The sequence below is a fragment of the Pantherophis guttatus genome, chromosome 2, assembly GCF_059756535.1.
Source record: "Pantherophis guttatus breed Tessera chromosome 2, ASM5975653v1, whole genome shotgun sequence".
NCBI classification, from domain to species: Eukaryota; Metazoa; Chordata; class Lepidosauria; order Squamata; family Colubridae; genus Pantherophis; species Pantherophis guttatus.
This window is the reverse complement of record NC_142064.1, coordinates 144,178,451-144,192,584: the sequence shown is the minus strand read 5'-3', so window position 1 is coordinate 144,192,584 and position 14,134 is coordinate 144,178,451. Positions and strand designations below refer to the sequence as shown.

Sequence of the window (14,134 nt, the reverse complement as noted above, 5' to 3'; positions counted from 1 at the left end):
CTGGTTTGCTGATGGGTTTACCCACCGGATTAAATCGCATGTAATCAAAACTAAATGTCAACCACATATGGAACAGTGAACTAAAACTATATGTCAACAACTAGTATGAATTTTTGCATGTCTTGTAGTATAAAACTTGTCAGTCTTCTCTTTTCAATGCAATATGCTTAATAAGTTTGAATGAGTTTGAAAAGGTGTATCTTTTTATCTTGTTTGGTAACTATAGCGGAAAGTCCCAAGCGGAGAGCACAAAGCTGCAGCAAAGACAAAGCTGCAGCTGAGACAAAGAGTGAAACAACAACTTTGGATGCTTTTTTAACAAAACCAAGAGAGGAGCTTCTCAAATGTAAGTAATTAGTGTGGTGTAAATTTTGGAAATGATGGAACAGTAATATTAATAATTATGGCTAACATTCGTTCTGAGAAAACATTACTAAAACAAAACCATGCAGCATAAAATAGAGGATATAAAATGATAGGCCTCTAGCTTCATAGTGGGTTGCTCCAAACTTTAACCAGTTAAGGTTGAAGGTCAGGTGGAAGGTTAAGGCTTTCACCTTTTAAGACTGATAAAATCAAAAAATACCCTCCAAAATTAGCACACCATTATAATCTCACCAGTCATGTTTTCGTAGAAAACATATGTTTCTGACTGCTGGCCTATTTCTTTAAATAAATCAGTAAGGCTACACTATGTTGAAAAAGAATAATTTGCAGAAGAAATAGTAATAAGTCCTTTCTTCTAATATTTAAAAGGTTCATTGAATGTCAACTTATATTGATGGCATTGACTTGAGAAGTCACTGCTGATTGGACTTTTAAAATGACATTGCTTTGGGATTACTTCATTTACAACATTTCATTTAGTGACCATTCAAAGTTACAAGGCACTGAAAAAAGTGACTTACGACCATTTTTCACACTAAGACCATTGCAGCATCACCATGGTCATGTGATCAAAATTCAGATGCTTGACAATTAACTCATTTATAACAATTGCAATGTCCCAGAATCACATGATCACCTTTTGCAATTTTCTGATAAACAAAATCAATGGGGAAACCAGATTCACTTAGCAACCATATTACTAACTTAACAGCTGCAGCCAGTGATTCACTTAACAGCTGTGGCAAAAAAGAATGTAAAGGGGGGCAAAACTCACGGAACAACTTTTCACTTAGCAACAGAAAGTTTGGGCTCCATTATGGTCATAGGTCGAAAACTCCCTTTATTATGACTGTGGTTTTAGTGGATAGCTCTTATGTATCCATAACTACTTATAGCATCAGAAATATAATAAGAGTTCTCAAATGAAGGAAATGGTCTCAAGATCCTTCCTTTTTATCTTGTTGATAAATGATCTGGAGCTAGACATGAACGGGAAAATGTTTTTGATGTCACTAAGTTATTTAGGATGAATAAACCCAAAACAAAAGTTTCTGGTTTTATCTTCATATTCACTTTGAGAATCTTCTGTATTAAGATATGAATCCTACTCCAATGATTTCTTTGCTTTGTCTCACATGTCCACCATAAGCGATAAAAGGTCCCTTCTTTACTTTTACGTTTCCAACATTCATCTGAAATACCTTTGTACGTTCTTGACAACTTATCTGGTGTTAAATACCAGTGATACATTGTCTTATAAAAAAATTCTTTTAAGTTTTAATTTATTGTAAATTTTAAACCTTTCATCCACATATTCTCCCACTGTTCAAGCATGACATTATATCCAAAGTTCCTTGCCCACTGAATCATGCAGTGCTTTACATATTCATTCTCCAAATTCAAGTTGAATAACAATTTATAAACTTTAGCAACAATATGTTCATGACTACCACTCTTTTCCAGGTTTCTTGCTGTTTTCTGATTTCTCTTCTGATTGTGTTTATTCCCAGTTGCTACACACTTTACTCTGGATCGCCACAGTGCTCATAAGAATATCGTATTACTGGAGAAATGTACCAAGATGTCCGTCACGGAAATGATACAGGATTACAAACCGCACCCTCAGCGATTTTTAAGCTTCTCCCAAGTGCTTTCTTTCCAATGTTTCAAGAAAGGAATCCATTACTGGGAAGTTGACCTGGACAACAACAACTTCTGTGCTGTCGGCATCTGTTATGGTAGCATCCCAAGAAACGGGCCGAAAAGCCGCCTAGGACGCAATAATAGCTCCTGGTGCATTGAATGGGTCAACAATAAAGTCTCAGCTTGGCACAATGATAAAGACACATCTCTGCCCAGCAACAAAGCAACGAAGATTGGTGTCCTTCTAAATTATGATGGGGGTTTTGTTATTTTCTTTGGTGTCACTGAGAAAAAAAACTTCCCGCTTTATAAATTCAAAATAGAATTCGCGGAAGCTGTCTATTTTGCATTCTGGGTGTTTTCTAATGGAGCCACCATTTCACTCTGCCCGCTGAAGTCATAACAGGCTTTGCAGAATGGCTTTGGTGCCCTCACGAAAACATGCACCTACATGTTATGATGTTGCCTTTCCACAGGTTTTCCTTTTGAATTAAGTTACAAAAATGTTTTTAAATTTTAAGCTCTTGTGCTTGCTTTTTGGAAAATTCTGGGGTTATTTGATCAATATTTCAGTCCACTAACAGAGATCCTTGGCAAACTCAATGGGGAAACTTGCCTAGAGGGTTTTTAGTGGACGAATCTATCAGGCTTACTGTTTGCCTCATATCTCTGAGGTCTAAGCCATAATGGGATATAGGTATATAAAGGTTGTCTTGGAACAGAAGCTTCCTTCATTTCATCTCATGCTCTATTATAGAATAAGAAATGCACAAAATAAAACTCATGCATTTTCAGTGACCCAGTTGTTAATTTCTATATAGGCTGCACTGTTCACAGCTTTGATTACCTTCTCTTTGGGGTGAGCACTGCTCACTTCCCATGGGGTGAAAATTTCAGGGGTGTTCTCTTAACCTGCATAGAATTTGCTACCACATTTGGCTGTATGAACAGTGAGCTCTAAAGGTCTTGTTTTTCAGATGACTGAAAACAAGGCTGGGCTGGGAGACGATGAATTTTTTTCATTCTTCTTCCAAACACCATGGAAAGAGGGGAAAGTGGTACTTTGCTAGTGCTGCTTGGAGAAAAAGTGATAATAAAAAGACAGTATTTTCATTCCTGGAGCTCCTTTTTAAGACCCTGTTCCATGGATTTCTTTTCCTTGCTACCCTCTTTTCAGATGCTCTGAATATGTCGGACAGGCCATTTTGTGCCATCTGATAAAACAGTTCTTCAAAATTATATGTACTTAAACTATGTACTTAATTATACGTTCCTCAAGAGCTGTCCAATAGCTTTGGACAATGTTCTTCAGGCAAGTTAGGCCATGAATATCCTTGGCCATGCTTGCCGAAAGGAAGTGGTTAAAAAAAGATTGTCATCTGCTTAACCCATCTATCCATGTTGAACATAGTTCTTTGATCAAAGTTGATTAAGATGATGACGTTCCTGTTCCTGGAAGGGCTATGTACCTTCACAATGATGTTACCTTCACAATGATGTTCTAGTGGAAGATTAGGTATAATGTCTGCATCTAATCTTTTAGACTTTGTTCCGCTTGCCACTGCTTGAGGTAATTAGATTACTCTAATTTCCTGCATGCTATTCACTGAGCATAGTCTTTGATCACATTTGGCTGTGGAACCAAGCGTTGAAGATCATTTAAAGGACTTCCATTAAGTGTACAAAACCATTCAGGGTGCCATCTTTAATTTCTGTCTGCAAGCTTCCCAGCTGGCATTTCAACTTCAGTATGTCTTCTGTTTTCTTTTTTAAAAATGAGCAGTAGACTGGGACGATCCACAGAAATTGGAAGTGAATGGTTTAGGAAACCCAGTTTTAGACTTCTGATCATTTTCATCCTGGGACAGGGGAGGCACCTAGTGGCACATGGTTCTGAGAATTGTACATCTAAGCCATTGAGTACTTTGCTAAGCTTCCTCATTCATTAGAGGTATTCTAATTGGCATTAGAAGAATCCATAACACGAATGTAGTGGCTTATGGTGCTGTCAGCTTTCAGAAGTACTTCTGCTAAAAAGTGGAAGGAAGTGTCCATATGATAGAAGTAAACTACAGTTTTGGCAAATTTAGATTTTTGCAGGACATAATTTGAGATAAAAGAACAGTCTGACTAGCATTCTGATTCAATTGTAGGTTTATGATCGAGTAAAGGACCCAGTCCCAGGACACCACTTGTTTTCTGTGTTTTATGCCGTATTACTTGATTTTGAGAAATGTTCTAAAAGTTAAATTACGGCGGCATTAGGAAAAAGGTGCTCTGGAAGTTACTGAAGTGGAATGGACCACTGCAAAAAATAAAATGAGCATTATCCATTCCTTAAGGTAACATGGGAAAAAAGGCTAAGTAGTGATACAAGGTACGAAGTAAAAATAAGAACAGAAGAGTTCCATGAAAGAAAGACAACCTATATTGAGATCATGGCTTTAAGAAGATGGAAAAAAAATGGCATGAGAACCTGTGGTTTCCTCTGCAATGTAACACCTTTCTTGAAGGGAATGTGTGTATACTAGAATTGTCCCTCAGAGTCTTCCATAGTTGCATGTTTTTCTTCATGAAAATGAGCTTCCTGGCTTTTGTGTTGTTCTTGAGAGTGTGTGCTCCCATAGGAAGTATCAATGAAGCAGTCTTTTAACATCAACACTTAGATTTAGACATATTTGTAATTTTTTTTTAAAAAAACACAAATCCTAAGGCAGCATGTATCCAGCCTCTTGTTATCCAAATTCCGTGTGGATAGCATCCACTGTGGTGTCTTTGCTGGTATCTAAATGTCTTTAGATTGTGGTTACAGTAGGTGACTCTAATTAATATTGAAGTCTTAATGATTATATTGGAATCACCTAATTGATCTTGAACTATCTCTGGGACTCTTCAAGAATCTCTTTACATAGTTTATTTTATTTTTTTAAAAACAAAGAAACAATATCCAGGCACAATACTGTCCTTTGGCTAAAAGTTGATTCTTAGCCTTTGTTTCTTATATTACAAACAAGGCTTCTTTCAGATCAGGCCCAAATAATGTTTTATCTTATGGCAAGTCAGCTCTTGAGATAATGTCAGTGGGTAGGATCGAAGCATAGTGAAGCATATTATTTTCACCTGGTTTTAACAGAAGATAGCCAAATCTCATGCTTTCGCTTTGAAATTGTGTGTTGTTTGGTTCTGTATCTCCAGTGGTCATATTTGTATTATTACATCATTAACTCTCGTTATGTAGCCTGTGGCTTAATATTTTTTGCTAAGCTTTTTGGAGATACAGGAGATGTATCACAAGCAATTTTGGCAATAACAAAACTTTTGGGAAACAGTTTCTATGGGACCTTTGCAGAAAAGTTGTTCAGCTTGCTATATTATGGTGTGTTACCTTGACAATAACATATACAGATTTGTGAGGCAGTTTGTGTTTTTATTTTGCGCTGTAAGAAAAAAAAAACTTTTGTAGTTTGCATTAACAAATAGTAGCCTCAAAATCTCAAGATAGTGAAGCTGTTATGATTTCTGCTGAAGTCTTTACCTTGCTTAATTAAGAATCGGACTGTTGTCTCCCTAACTATCAAAATATAATGTGATGAACCTCATTGCCTGGCCTTTTAATGAATAAGTACTTGTTAAATTAAAATAAAGTTTATCATGGTTTATCATGGAGTGGTTTTTCTGCTAAACTCAAACCTCCTGCTTCTGCGTAGAAAGGTTTCCACGAATGAAAAGGGACATTCCAAAATATATTTATGTAGTTGAAAGGAATTGAACCCAGTAAAGTGCACATGAAAATAAACATGTCGCAGCAATTTAGGAGCTAAAGCTTTCATTCCAAGCAAGTTTCCCCCAAATAAACCTTTCTAGGATTCAAGTAAAGCACAGAAGCAAAAATCTCCAGCCAAAGAAGTTTAAACCCTTCAAAAAACAGATTCCCAATCTTTGCTGCCTATTTGGGAACCATCTTTGTCTTTCAAAATCATCTAGCCCAGGGGTATCAAACTCAATTTCATTGAGGGCCGCATCAGGGCTGTGGTTGACCTCCTTAATGGACTTTGTGTGGGAGACATATTTATCTATATTCTTTTACAGTGTAACCATCCATTTACATAAAATATAGGCAATTCTATGAATAACTCCCACCCCAAAGGCTGTGAAAAGGAGGAATCGTCATTAAAATAAAAAAGATACCCCAGTTAACTGAGTTTGAAAATCCTTGGCTGAATAGGATTCACAAACTGAAATTAATACATTTATTGGTTGATTACATTTACACACTGTCCATAGGGATTCATGATTCCAACATGATTCAAAAATTCCTATATGGTTGCACCCCAAGAAGCTAAGCAATCCTATTAGAAATGCCATAATTGATCTGCTTTAAGCCATTTCCTATAAAATGTTTTTTGTTAGGGAACTCCAAGTGGGTTCTTGTTTCAAATGATGGGTATTTGTGTACACAAAATTGTCAGCTGTCAAGAGCCCTGTGGGATTTAAATTGAATGAATAAATAGTATTTTTGGGAGGAAATGCCTATGGACTAATGGGGGCCCCAGTTGCATTAGTCAAACTATACCAGTGCTTGGTTTGCAAAATGCTTACTTCCTTTTTAAAAACTCTTGAATCCAATGAGGCAGATTCTGGAAAGTAGTATGATATACCGTAGATGCCAGTTCACACTGTATTATATTCCCATGGATCAGTATGTAGATTAGGCAGGAAGAAAGGAGATGGGAGAAAATAAATCCATTTTCTATATCTACTCATTTAAATGAAACAAAGCAAAACCCTTTTACTACTTGTTTCTATAGGGCCGTGATGGCGAATCTATGGCACACGTGCTACAGGTGGCATGCGTAGCCATATCAGTGGGCATACTAGGTCAGCTCTAGCATGCATGCACATGCCGGCCAGCTGATTTTCGGGCCTTCTGGGCCCACCAGAAGTAGGCAAACAGGCTGTTTCCTGCCTCCGGAGGGCCTGGGGGTGGTGGGGAAGGCCCGTTTTTCTTTCTCACCTGGCTCCAGATCCTCTATGCATCTGGGGATGGCGAAAACAGCCTTTCCCAGTCCCTTGGAGGCCCTCCGGAGGCCTAAAAAGGCCCATTTCCCAACTCCCGGTGGGACAGGAAGTGACTTTTTTGCTGTCCCCAGCCTCCAGAGCCTCTCTCCGCCCTATAGTATAGGGTGATGAAAATATTAAACCACATTGATCTACAGTACAACTTTAGGACATCTGCTTATTTTATATTATTGTTTACAAGATTATCAAGATGATTATATTTTTAGAGCCTTCTCTAAGCAGTTTACAGAGCCTGTTGCCCCCAACAATCTGGGTACTCATTTTACCCACCTCGGAAGGATGGAAGGCTGAGTCAACCTTGAGCTGGTGAGATTTGAACTGCTGAACTGCAGCTAGCAGTCAGCTGAAGTAGCCTGCAGTACTGCACTGCGCCAATGGTTGGAAAGGAAGAAAAGGAGTCAGAGCAGAAAAGATTTAGGGTCTGTAGAACTGAAAATGGACAATATTTAGATAAATATACAAATGAGGACAAGGGATATGTTTATAAAAAACATAGTAGCAATGTATGATAAATAGTAATTATATTTGCTATGGTAAAAATATGTATGGAAATGACAAAACCAGGATGGTCACACGGTGTTCAATGTTTTTAATGTTTATTTAATAAAAAAAAACTTTTTTAAAAAAGATATTTTTATGTAGAAGGTGATGTGACCTCTCTGCTACCTGCATAAATAGAAGAAAGCATATTGTCGTTATGAAGTTGCTGCAGGAATTTGTCAACTTCTGTTCCCTTTGTATCTAAAAAGAGAAGAGATAAATATATGGGATAAATATATAATATAAATAAAGTTGAAATGCTATAAGATAACAGTTAAATACATACGTACAGATGCATCAAATTATTTCCTTTTGGGATGTTATCCTGGGTACAGAAAAGAAGTAGTAACCGGAAAGGCCCATGGATATATTGATTTCTCATCCATTGTAGGTTTGGTCAATCAAGGCTTTCACATACATTCAGAATACCTTGAGAATAGAATGAGCTGGAAGAGACCTTGGAGGCCTTCTAGTCCAGCCCTCTGCTCAAGCAGCAGAACCTATACCATTTCAGATAAGTGACTATCTAGTCTCTTCTTAAAAACCAGTGACGGAGCGCCCACAATTTCTGAAGGCCAGCTGTTCCACTGGTTAATTGTCCTCACTGTTAGGAAGTTTCTCCTTAATTCCAGGTTGCTTCTCTCTCTGGTTAGTTTCCAACCATTGCTTCTTGTCCTGCCCTCTGGTGCTTTGTAGAATAATTTGACCTCTTCTTTGTGGCAGCCCCTCAAATACTGGAATACTGCTATCATGTCACCCCTAACTCTTCTTTTCTTTAGACTAGCCAAACTCAAATCCTGCAGCCGTTCTTCGTAGGTTTTAGTTTCCAGGCCTTTGAAAAAACATAACACTTTGAAAAAAACCACGAAGTAGATTACCAGCCTTACTCACATTTGTGACATGCGCTGCCCCAAAGAACAGCACTGGTCAGTAGGTCACCAGTACTATACAGCAATATGCCCATTTTAATAGTATTCGCATGCTCTATACAAGCTAGGATTGCTACTCTAGACTGCCTTGCAAGCCAACTAGGAGGCATGTGAGTGTACTGACACTCTGTGTAATGAAATGATTAGTTTCTACAATTCTTATCTGTTTTCTGTCCCTCTAGTCTAGCACGTGGCTTGCATTTAAAAGTCTACAGCAAGTCTACAGCTTGTTTGCATGAGGCCTTTAAATCCAAGCTTAGATTAAATATTTCAGAAACATCATGTTCTAGCTCCTTTAGAAATAAAGCTAAGTGCTGTAGCATGTAGTATGAATATTGATAAACCAAGAGACATGTCTCAGTAAAGACCCTGCTAATCCCTCTGAGAGCCCTTTTTGCCGTGACGTTCCTTATTATGTGAATTAAACCTGAGGAAATCAAGACTGCAGTAAGATGCTTTCATACCTTTTCCAAAAATGAAGCCAACGCAACTGATAACACGGAGAAACCTCTAGTAGCTCAGCTACAGTGGAAAAAGTGCTGATTGTGTGACAACCTGTTTCTACACCACGGAAGGCTCCGTGAGTGCTGTACAAAGAGGCCAGGCAGTTACCCTGAAGATGAATGCTATTTAAGCAGATAACCGTGCATTTCTAAAATGCTCATCTGATAATCCTGGCTAGTTTTTTTCTTTTTTCTTTTTAAAGCCAGAGTTCCTGCCATGGATTGTCTTTTTTTAAGGCTGGTGGGAAAGTTTGCACTACAGAAGGAGAGCTCTGACATTACTTGCATTAAGTTCTGGTATGGCACAATCTGCTTAGTCCTGGAGCAAAGGGTGAGGATTCAGGTTTTTAAAAGGAAAAATAAAAAGTAAAGGTTCCCCTCGCACATATGTGCTAGTCGTTCCCAACTCTAGGGGGCGGTGCTCATCTCCGTTTCAAAGCCAGAAGAGCCAGCGCTGTCCGAAGACGTCTCTGTGGTCATGTGGCCGGCATGACTAAACACCAAAGGTGCACGGAACGCTGTTACCTTCCCACCAAAGATGGTCCCTATTTTTCTACTTGCATTTTTTATGTGCTTTCGAACTGCTAAATTGGCAAAAGCTGGGACAAATAACGGGAGCTCACCCCGTTACGTGGCACTAGGGATTCGAACCGCTGAACTGCTGACCTTTTGATCGACAAGCTCAGCATCTTAGCCACTGGGAAATGCTAATATTACAGCCCCCTGGCCCCCTCTTCTTTTCTGGCAGATTGAGAAAGTCTTAAGAGGTTCTGAAATCAAGAGGCTTTGTTAGAGAAGGAAGACAGAATCATCTTGTCAGATTAAGCCTACTCAAAGTCCTACTGAGTTTATAGGCATTTATCTCCCTCCTCCCAATTCATTCAACGTCCAAACATTCATAGACTCGTAGGGCCGGGAGGCACCTCAGAGGTCTTCTAGCCCAACCCTCTGTCCAAACCAGGAGACCTTATAACATGCCAATCAAATTGTTGTTCAATCTCCTCTTAAAAACCTCCAGTGATGGAGCAACCATAGCTATCCCATTGATTAACTGTTGTCACTGCAGGAAATTCCTCTTTATTTCCAGATTGGATCTCCCTCTGGCGAGCTTCCAATCATTGCCTCTTGTTCTGCCCTCAGTTACTATGGAGAATAGACCTCCTCTTCCCTTTGGCAGCCCAGGTATTGGAAGACTGTTATCATGACACCCCTAACCCTTCTCTTTGCTAGGCTAGACAGACCCAATTCCCTCAACCAGTCCTTGTATGATTTAGCCTCCAGAGCGCTTATTATCTTTGTTGCCTCTAGATTACTGGTGGTATTCAGCCGGTTCGTACCAATTCAGAGATCTCAGGTGGGCCCGCCCCGGCGCTATGCTGTCCTATTTAGCCACATTTTTGAGGCTGGGTGCATGCGTGGAAGGCGTGTGCGTGAGCAAAGTGCATGTATGGAAGGCCAGGCGCATGTGCGGGGCAAACCGGTGGTAAAAATCTTTGAAAACCACCTTTTATTTATTTATTTATTTATTTATTTATTTATTTATTTATTCAAATTTCTATACCTCTGCTCCAGATCCCTTATTATCTTTGTTGCTCTTCTCTGCAGGCTTTCTGGGGCCTCAGCATCTTTTCCTACTATATTTCCACTATGTATTTCCATTCTTAATTGCATGTAATAAAATGAATAGAAGCAAGCTCTAATGCACAGATATTTTCACTTCTTGGAACAAACATTGATTCCTCATCATAAATCGCATGCTTCCCACTATCAGCAGTTGCAGCTGTTAAATTTCCCATCATTTCAGTCCCCAGCCAAAAAACATGATGACCTCTGCAAGAAAGTAAGAGAAGAAAGGAAATGATCAAGCAACTTCAGCAGAGAAATGCCAGGGTACTTGCGATCAGAATATGTTTCATTCAGGAAAGTGTAATAAAGCAAGTTAGAATATTGCTTTGATCAACAAGTCTTTTCTGACTGTAAAGCAGATTTTTTTTTCTCTGTTTCTTAAAAAATAGGGTGGGGAGACAGTTATGGATAAATGTGAAAAATTATTTACATGCAACTGGGCTCTGCCACCAAGCAATAGCCAATCCACCAATCTTTAATTATTTTTCCTTAAAAGTCTTTATTTCATTTATAAACCATTTTTCCTCTTTGAGCACTAAAATGGTAATCCACTTTTAAACATTTATATAAGAGTATATCTATCTTATGTTTTTTTTTTTTATTTCTTCATTCTGCTCTGATTAATATTTTCTTCCTGGCTCTTCTCCCTCCTGTTAGAAGAAATTTTCCTGAGTTTGTTCCCAGCTGGGAAGCGGTCATCGATGCTGAGAAGAAATGACACAGAAGCCAGCTGCCAGAAAGCAGGGTTCTTTAATTCAGGAAGGCAAGAAAAGTAGTGACACAGCTCCTGGCTTGCAAGCAGATTGGGGGTGTGACTCTGAGCCTTTTATGCTTAATTCCCTTTTGAAGCTCTTGCAGCTTGATGGGTTTATTTGTGTGCCTCTAGTTAAAGTGATTGCCCTGGATCCTGTCTTCCTGCCTTAATGGCTTAATCCTGTCCCAGGACCTTTGTCTTTCCTATCCTAGGGTTAATCTTGTCAGAGGGCAGGAAAAAAGGAGTTTTGGTTTACCTTGGAGAGTTTATTTTTAGCCTGATTCCCCTTATCTTAATGGCTCTAGTTAAGTGTTTCTTTTGTAACAGCCATTTTGAGCTGGTGCTTCTTGGTTTTCTTAAAGTGGGAAGGGCTGGCTTGAGTCTCTTGGCACTGTTTTCTGAGGTTTCTGGTGCTGTGAGGTTTCTGGCACTGTCCTTTTGGGGTGTACTTCCTACACTCCCTACCAGCAATGCCTTGCAAAAAATCATAACTTTGTGATGCCCTGAACTGGCTCAGTTCCCAGTTTTAGAGGTATATAGTTCAGCAATACTATGCAGAATTGTTCAATAGCTGGAGTAGTTATGAAAGGCAAAGGTTCCCCCTCGCACATATGTGCTAGTCGTTCCCGACTCTAGGGGGCGGTGCTCATCTCCATTTCAAAGCTGAAGAGCCAGCGCTGTCCGAAGACGTCTCCATGGTCATGTGGCCGGCATGACTAAACGCCAAGGGCACACGGAACGCTGTTACCTTCCCACCAAAGGTGGTCCCTATTTTTCTACTTGCATGTTTTATGTGCTTTCAAACTGCTAGGTTGGCAGAAGCTGGGACAAGTAACGGGAGCTCACCCTGTTACGTGGTACTAGGGATTCAAACTGCTGAATTGGCAACCTTTCGCTCAACAAGCTCAGCATCTTAGCCACTGAGCCACCATGGCCCTCCTGGAGTAATAGTGTATGTCTAAAAGCCCAAGATATGGCATCTGACAGTTAATGTTTGATTGTAACTTGGAATTGCTTGTATCCTTGAACTTTATGATTTAGATATTTAGCTCAACTAGTTTGTTTTTAACTTTGTATACTGGCCAGAATCACTGCTATTAAGTTGGATGGCATTTACCTTGTTTAAATAAATAAAAAAACTAAATGTTCTACCTTTGGACTATTGATTCTGGATTGATTGCAGACCATTGCTGTCAATTATCACTCCATCTTTTGGAACAACTATTCAGAATTGCTTAGTGAGATGGCTGATGCATACATTCAATCAATCAATCAATCAATCACACATCAAGAGAGAATCAAGAAATGCTGTTGCCTTAATCAACTCCTTGTGAGTGCTCTTTAAAGTGCTACTATGGTGAAGATCAACGGATCAATCATCCCCATTAATCAATTGCTGATAAACTGAGACACATGCGATTGTATTTTTAAGTGTTTTACATTCTGCAAAGCTGCACTAAGAATGCATTATGACCTGAAAAAGAGGAAAATAAATATTTTAAAAATATGATGCTGCTGTTGACCTCTGCTCAGGGGCAGCAGGTTTCAAGGCCATCTGGGACTTTGTGGCTAGTAGAAGGTTCTCACCTTCTCCACGGCTGCACTGAGTGGTGGTAATAGCTGCTCAAAAGGAGACTCTTCAACTCCTAGGAAGTCAAAGTTTATTTTTTTAATATCCTATTACAAAATAACGGTCTTCAAATATAAGGTTACATTGGACCACTAGTATGCTGGTTATTGGACAAATCGCCTGAGGCAATTAAAATTAAAAAGCAAAATAAATAGAAAATAAAAAAAAGGAAAATAAACATACTGTACCTTAGCCAGCAATGTGAGGGAAAAAATCTTGGACATTACATAACTTTTCTTGGAATTATATTCTGAAATAGTGGCAAATCACAAGTTCTCAGGTTGAGCAAAACTACAAGGAAGAAGTGCTTCTGAATGCTTTTGAGCTCCTGCAACTTTTATTTCCAGCAGAAAACTGTTTTCTAAAACTTCTGAGCTTAAAATGTTTCAGGAATGTTTCTTAAGGATCTGAAAATAAATTTTTCAGCAAAACTCCCATATGGTTTCAGCCTATGAATGAAGAGCAAATGTAGTGCAAAACAAAAGAGTCAGTGCAGAAATCCTCATGGGATTATGTGGGAGCAGATGTTTTAACTTCTTTTATAACAGATGCAAGAAGCATGTAGAAAAACAAAAATTGCCTTGAATGACAGCACAAATATACTAATTCCTGGAAGATGCATATATGGAAAACATTTGTAAAGCTCAATCCTTGGCAGATGGTTGCAAGTTTTGTTTTTTCAGGTGTCTGAACATTTACCCGCCTTATGTAAGCAATGCCTTCCAAAGCAGTTATCCCTTTAGCTAATCAGCAGCTAAAGGGATAACTTCCTTTCAATACCTGAATATTGGATTTTTTGTTTTTTGGGGGACATATTGCTTACACATAATAATATGTGGCCATAAGCTCAGCTGTAAAAGTAGGAACTAGATCCAGGCTACATGAAATTCCCTTTGAGTGAAAATGTTCTCCGCTGGATTTTAAACTTGCCTGGTTTCAGTTATATTGGCTGTAAAAAACCAACATTTTATATGATGTTCTTCAAGGCGAGGCATCCTACAGCTTCCCAAATATCATAGTAGATCAGATGCAAAGTGCAATG

At 38.9% G+C, this 14,134-nt stretch overlaps 1 protein-coding gene across 2 annotated transcripts in view; it reads left to right on the top strand.

The window, feature by feature from the left end:
- The window catches only part of LOC117662832 (E3 ubiquitin/ISG15 ligase TRIM25), a 29,591-nt gene extending 23,903 nt beyond the window's left edge, over positions 1-5,688 (top strand). For both annotated transcript variants that reach the window (XM_034412495.3, XM_087886948.1), the window contains 2 exons: positions 227-346; positions 1,899-5,688. In XM_034412495.3, the coding sequence (XP_034268386.2) occupies positions 227-346; positions 1,899-2,434 (656 nt within the window). In that variant the 3' untranslated portion in view covers positions 2,435-5,688. The remainder of the gene's footprint in view (positions 1-226; positions 347-1,898) is intronic.
- The last annotated feature ends 8,446 nt before the right edge of the window (positions 5,689-14,134 follow it).